At 41.6% G+C, this 7,173-nt stretch overlaps 1 protein-coding gene across 2 annotated transcripts; it reads right to left on the reverse strand.

The window, feature by feature from the left end:
• LOC109833720 (leucine-rich repeat receptor-like tyrosine-protein kinase PXC3) lies at positions 289-5,156 on the reverse strand. Of its 2 annotated transcripts, none has more exons than XM_020401505.1 (2): positions 2,525-5,153; positions 289-944 (listed from the first exon to the last, which is right to left on the reverse strand). In XM_020401505.1, exons 1-2 carry the CDS (start codon positions 4,848-4,850, stop codon positions 625-627), a joined length of 2,646 nt encoding a protein of 881 aa, XP_020257094.1. In that variant the 5' UTR covers positions 4,851-5,153; the 3' UTR covers positions 289-624. The 2 variants fall into 2 exon arrangements, with proteins under 2 accessions (XP_020257094.1, XP_020257095.1); XM_020401506.1 differs by lacking the exon at positions 289-944 and adding an exon at positions 951-2,214 and having other exon boundaries at positions 2,480-5,156.

The following is a 7,173-nucleotide window of genomic DNA, read 5'->3' on the forward strand; positions in this document are numbered from 1 at the left end:
TTACCGAATCAGGATTTGTTTTCATGCACCTGTTATGTGGGTGATAGGATGTACATGGATATTGCACAAAACTACGATGTTGCTCTTTTTCGGTTTGCTCTATATACAGCCTCCATGCCTCAGTTCTGCAGTTTATTTGACAAATTGACTCTTGTATCCTCATATTTTTTGCTTTCTTTCTTCCAGTATTTTTTTTAATCAAACAGTATAGATGTTGGCGATAGGTTTGTGGAGAACATGTTTCTTTATCAAAAATCAGATTTTCAAATATAAAGAGTCCAGGCAATCTCAAACAGTCAAACTGTCACAGTATTTTTTTCTCAACAAAAAGATATGTTTGGCAATAATAACATAATATGTTCGGTTACGTACATTCAAAACTATTTCCATATCTAATGGACACATAACATCCAACTGAGACATGCTCTGTTGATGAAAGAGGAGACACTAACTATTTGATTATACAAAATTACAGACAAAAACATCTTTGCATTTGACATGAGCAAAGTATCCCTTCCAACATTTAAAAGCTCCTTGCACTTATCTCACATAACAGACACCACTTGAAATTGGGGAATATGAGCTACATCATGAGTTCAGTCCCATAAAAATCTACGACTGGGATTATTTAACCTCAAGAAGCATCTCCACGACTTTTTTCATCTTAGGCCTTTTTGCCGGAGTGATATCAGTGCAGAGCATGGCGATCTTCAATACAGCTAGCATTTGCTTCCTCCAAGAAAATGAGACAGTGCTCAGCCTTGTATCCATTATCTGCTCAGGAGTTTCGCCTCTCTTTGATGCACTATGTACCCACTTCACTAGATCAATCCCTTCACCAAATTGCTCATCAACAGGTAATCTGCTAGTTAAGAGCTCTAACAGTACAACTCCATAGCTATAAACATTTCCTGGAGCAGTCACTTGCATTGTGTATGCGTACTCTGATAATGAAACAATACACATAAACACCATAATGTTGTATCAGCTATTATCCTAAATAGAGTTATAAAAGAATGATAGGGTAAATGGCATTTACTCTTCCAAAATTGAAACCTTTTCCTCTACACGTTTCTCCTCAAGACTAATTGGCAAATAGAAGTAACCAATGTTGTTAATGGGAGACTTGTCCCCCATTTGGCAAAGGTTCAAGGAAGGGGAACGGAGGAGAAAGGTTAATATAGTTAGCTCACTTGTTAACCTACAGGGTTATGTTAACATGCTAAGTAAGATTTATTTTAATCCTTGTATCACTTTTTAGTGTATGGGAATAGTGGGGACTATGACTAGTTTCTTTATAAATAAAGGGGTTACCATGGTTAACCTGCTTAAATAGGAGTTTAACAAAACTAGTCAGGGTTAACTCATTTCAACCCCTCCCTGTAAAAAGGTTGTCTTAATCCTTTGTATTTTTTGTGTTTGGCAAACTATGAAGGGTTAACTCACTTTATTTCTGGTGTAGAATTTTTGTGTTTGAAAAACTGAGGGGCTAACACTCCTTAACCCCTCACTTAACTCTTTGTCAAATGACAAAAAAAATCCTTTTCATATTAGCATGCACATTTTAAAGTGCATGTTTGGAAACCTATTTATTTTAACTTAAAAGTGGGGTTTTACTTAGCTTCCAAAATCATGTTTGGTGAAGTTTACTTATTTACTTATTTTGTGACTTATAAGTTGCCAAAAAATAAGTATTAGCCAAACATGCCCAAAATATGACAAATTTTTAATAAAGATAAAAGAGGAAAGTCTCCATATATAGTTCGAATACTATTAAAATTCTAGCAAAGAGGTCAATATGAAAATAGAAACAAGTAACTTGTAATGAACAAGAAAATGAGAGAGAAGAAATGATGCATTACGAAATGAAGCGTTACGATGTGAAGTGTCACAAAAAAAGGGAGATATGAAGCGTCACGAAGAAAAGAGAAATGCCGCGTTATGAAGTAAAGAGAAAGGAAGCGTTACGGAAAAAAAAGACTTTTAGGTTACTTTGGATCTATCAATGCCACAGATACCAAAAAGAGAAATGAAGCGTTACTAAAAGGAGAAATATAATGCTTAATTACGTCCACAATCGTATCACGTTCTTAGCATGCGACCGCTTTAAAAGGGTAGATTAACAAAAAGTCTTAGGGGAATAAATGTGCCTGATAGAAACATTGGAGGAGGAAAAAAACTTTGGGGGATATGTCCTATTGCTAGAAACCTAAGGGCTTGTTTGGATTGAGGGGAATAAGGGTGAAGGGAAGTTAGGGGAACCATTCACCTCCATTCACCTTGTTTGGGAACATTTAGGAGGTGAAGTTATTCACCTTAGTTCCCCTTGGTTCACCCCCTAATAGTATAAAATTTGTTACCCCCAAATTGGGGTGTAACCAAGGGGAAGGGAACTCCCTTCCCTTCCCTTCCCTTCCATTCTCTCACCTAGTTTCCCTTAACTTCCCTTCACCCCCTACAAATCCAAACAGGCTCTAAGGAATAAATGAAATTTACCCAAACACATAATGTAAAGAATATTTACCAGGAGGAATATAACCAAATGAGCCAGCCACTGCACTGATGCTTGCAGTACCTTTCGACGGGTCCAGGAGCTTGGATATCTCAATCTCCCCAATAAGCGCATTGAACTGAGAATCAAGAAATATGTTACTTGATGAAATATCCAAATGAATGGTAGCAACCTGATGAAGAAAAGCCAATCCTTCAGCAACACCAATAGCAATACTTAGCCTCATAGGCCAGTCTGGCTTGTACTCATCTTGAGGAGTTTCATGAAGATATTGAGCAAGTGTCCCATTAGGCATGTGATTGTGAAGCAATAATGCTACATCTTCATAAATCACATAACCAATAGGCCTCATTAGATTAGCATGAGAGAGCTTTCCCAGCCTCTCAAGCTCCCTTGTCATCTTGTTTTGATAGTGAACTACTGTTTTATCCACAGATTTGAGCTGTTTCACATAGAGAACAAGACCTGATGGCATGATTGCTTTATATACAGTGCTAAATGTTCCATTGCTCAGCTTATTTGAATCTTTATATGTCGCCTTGACAACACTATCAAAATCTACGGCTTGCTTCATGCTATCAGCAAAGACATTTCCAGCTACTATCACAGGATTAGGAATAGAAGCAGAATCTCCTGTTGCCTTGGCAGCTTTTGCACTCAATTCTTGCTTCTCTCTTAACATGAAGAGAATCACAATAACTGATACTGTAGTGAAAACAGTTAAACCAGAGCCAACAACAACTAAGACTATCTTGTAAGAAACTTTGTGATTATCAACCTCGTATTCATTTTCCAGATACCCGCAAGAAGAATTTAGTGGATTACCACAGAGATCTCTATTGCCAGAAAAACTTGATGAAGGGCTATTCTGAAATGGACCAAAGATTGGAATTTGGCCAGTTAGCTCATTGTTTGAGAAGTTAACCTCTATTAAGCTCAACATGCCCTTGAGCTCCATTGGAATAGTTCCTGAAAGCTTATTGTTTGATACGTCCAGGCTGACCAATTTATCGAGCTTACCCAATTCTTCAGGCAATGGCCCATATAACTGATTGAAGCTGAGATTCAAAGCAATTTGCAAATTCTTGATTCTGCCTATCTCAGAAGGTATAGTTCCAGATAATAAGTTGCTTCCCAATTGCAGTTCAAGTAATCTAACACAGTTGCCAATCTCATGAGGTATTTCACCAGTAATTGCATTGCGATCTAAGTGCAAAAATTGAAGTCTCGATGTATCACATAGGTTTATAGGCAAACTTCCAATTAATTTGTTATTGCTCATATCGAGCTTACTTAAATTCCTACACTTGAGTAGAGATTTAGGGATGTCTCCAGTAAGACTATTGTTCGATAAAATCAGCTCCTGAAGGTTTTTGAGATCACCAAACTCCAAGGGGACGACACCCGCTAACAAATTAGAAGCCAAATTCAACAGAGTAAGATTTGAGCATTTTGCAAATTCCTTTGGAATCTCTCCAGAGAGAAGATTATCATTAGCCTCAAAGTATGTCAAACTACTCGCGTTGCCAATCGACAAAGGAATGCGCCCAACGAGCCTATTATTTCCAATTCGAACACTCGACAACCATTTGCAGTTCCCTATTGATTCAGGAATTCTCCCATTCAATCCATTTACAGTCAGCACTAAAATTTCCAGCTCCCCAGAACTGAAAATGCTTTCAGGGATCACCCCATTTAGATTGTTAGAGTGCAGGTTCAGCACTCGTAGCTTTGAAAACAGGCCCAAATTCTTAGGAATACCACCACTGAGTCTATTCTCATAAGCTGAAAACAACCTCAACTCAGAGAAATTCCCAATCCAATCAGGGATATACCCACCCAAACTATTCCCAGAAATCTGCAGCTCTTCTAACTTCTCAAGGCTCTTGAGTGAATTGGGTATTTGCCCAGTAAGCAAATTATTCGAAAGGTTCAAAGATTTTAGGCTCACAATGCTACCAAGAGACGAAGGGATCGAGCTCTCAAACTTGTTCATGGACAAATCCAAGTACACAAGCTCAACCAAGTCCCCAAATGAAGAAGGAATAGACCCATGAAACGAATTGGAAGAAAGATCCAAACTTTGCAATGAAGTGAGCTTAGAGATCAGAGAGATGTTACCTCTGAGCCCCAGCCTTGAGAGCTCAAGCTTTTCAACTAACTGGGTTGATTGGTTGCAAGTGACACCTCGCCATGAGCAGTAGTTTGAGTTGGGGGAGCTCCATTCAGGGACTGAGAGCTCTTCCTTTAAAGCTGCCATTGTGGGTTCATCAGGGAGCTCGGCAGAGGCTTGAGCAATGAAGAAGATGATGAAAGCAATGAGAAGAGAAGTAGCCATTAACAAAACCCAGTAGTTTTCAGCTCTCAGAAAACTTTCCCTTTTATTTCTGAGCAAATAAAGAGCATCCCACTTTCCCTTTACACAAAATGGAATGGAATAAGGAACAGAGATCGACTCACACAATTCTTGCTTCAACTATTAATAGTGCTATTGCAACTGGCGGTTTCATTCTTTGTTCCCCTATAAATTACTAAAAACTACCATTAGATTCTTTGAGGAGAGGAATTGAGGGGGTTAGAATAACTTTTAGAATGAGCAGCTAGTGAAGAGTGATGTCCACTGTTTTCATTCAGTGTTGGTTCAAGTCAGCATCTTCTCTCTTTTCCGCACAAGGATTTGTTTCAAGATTATACAGCAAAAGTGACATGGAATAATTATGTTGTCCCGCGATGTACATAGTGAAATAAGTTGGTAAACGAGAAGTGCCAGAGGCCATGAAGATTAAATTCTATAATTTTATATTCTAATATGTTTTTGCAAGTTGAATATTTTTTTAAGGGAAAATTGCTTCCAGCCCCCAAAACAACACAGAACGTGCTCTGCCCCCCCAAGACCTTTTCCGGCTTTTCAACGTGCCTTTTACCCCCCAAACCGCACCAGATTTTCTTCCAGCCCGACCCGGACAGGCCCCGCAGCCGCCGGCTCCGCGCGCACCGCCCCCCCGCCTCCCCGCTCCCGCGCGTGGCACCCCCAGGTTTGCCATCCAGCTGCCCAGCGGGTCAGCAGTTCTCGCTCGGACGCGCGGTCACGCCTCGTCCCCCTACGCTCGCGCGGTCGGCTGTAGCGCCCCTCTCGCCCGCCGCCCGCTGCCGCGTGACGTCCCCCTTTGACTTCTCCCTCCTTGCATTCCCGAGTGCTGCTTGACGCCTACGCCTCAAGTATGCTTTCTCTGCGCCGGGCCCAGGTCCGACGGCCTCCCGTCCGCGCCCCCGCCCCGTCGCGCGATCGGATCGCCCACGAGGTTCCCCACCGTAACTGTGCCGCGGCCCCGCGCGCGAGCCGAAATCGACCGCCTAGCGCGATGTAGAGCAGGCCCGTGCGAGCACTGATCTTGACGCTCTCGGCGTCCTTGCCCAAAACGAATCCCCAATGGCCGGGAGCCTCTTAAATTGCGAACGGCTCGAGAATGCACAAATACCCTTCCGCAAGCATGTGTTCTGTCGCCTCGAGAGACGCTACGACGGAACCTCATCGTTTTCGACTAGTAGCGTGCATTAATGGTGATATGAATAAAAAAGACTTTTTTGGGGGGGGGAAATTCCCATTTCCCGTCCAAATTATCATCAGATATTATACCAGCTATATCCCCCTTCAAGCTAAGTCTGTTCCTTCACTTAATTATCCCTCAATAAAAGCTCTTCGATTCTTCAACGCACTCCCTGTAATAAAATGGCGGATGGACTCTTGCTTATGCGTGGTAACGAAGCAAAAAGCAACAAAGCGTGGTGACGGTGTATTCGCGTTATCAAAGAGAATACAGAATATAGGTCGCTGTGAATATCGAGGTGGCGGGAAAGGCCTTAAAATACCAATGCAATCTCTTTTCATGAAGTTCATATGCGATAAGGGGAAAGCAATTAGCATTTCAATTGAGCAATGACGACGACTATAAATTTTGATGTTCGAGTATTATCGGCGTAATGGCATTTACGACGGCGAATTTTGTATGGCGCACCACCCTCCGCTGGCGGAATCCTCACTTCGCAGAAACAGGCAGACTACGCCGGAAACTGGCGTAGGAATTACAGGCTCCAGATTTCGCTTTTGAGTTCACTGAATAGGTTTTGCCATTAGTTGTTACCTCATCATTGTTGCTTTGGGTAATGTGTTGGCTGTCAAAGGTTATGTTAAAGCACTGGTTGTTAAGTTATTTGTTGCTGTTAGTATATCTTAGTTGGTTGCAAGTTATGGTGTTTGATGTTAGTAATATTGCTTTGTTTGTTTAAGGTCACGAGTCTGCCCTTAACGTATAAGGGTTAGTTTGTTAAGGATTGTGTTAGTTGTTAGCGTTTATCGAGTTCGTTGTTAGGTTATCATGTCGTTGCTAAAGGCTATGTATTTTGATTTATACTTCAGGACAATACCGGACAGAAAATTCGACGGTGCGGCAGATACCCCGTTCCCCAACCTGTAAAGGGGGGGGGGGGGGGTGAATGAGCGTATTCCTAATGAGCAACCCCACGGCGGCGACTCCGCATCATGCTGCTGGTATAGACGATGCTTAATCACCAACAAAGATCCCAACTGAGTGGCAGCACTCCATACGTGAACGTTGGTCAGAAATTTGATAGTGCTAGCTGAAGTTAGATTAGCAACTTCA

Source organism: Asparagus officinalis, chromosome 3, assembly GCF_001876935.1.
Source record: "Asparagus officinalis chromosome 3, Aspof.V1, whole genome shotgun sequence".
NCBI classification, from domain to species: Eukaryota; Viridiplantae; Streptophyta; class Magnoliopsida; order Asparagales; family Asparagaceae; genus Asparagus; species Asparagus officinalis.

What these genes read in the sequence shown, in the direction of transcription:
- LOC109833720 (XM_020401505.1), bottom strand. Translation starts at nt 4,850, where the DNA reads ATGGCTACTTCTCTTCTCATTGCTTTCATCATCTTCTTCATTGCTCAA. An exon ending in ATTTGGTTATATTCCTCCTG is followed by an intron (nt 945 to 2,524) that starts GTAAATATTCTT and finishes TTTCATTATCAG; the next exon opens with AGTACGCATACACAATGCAA.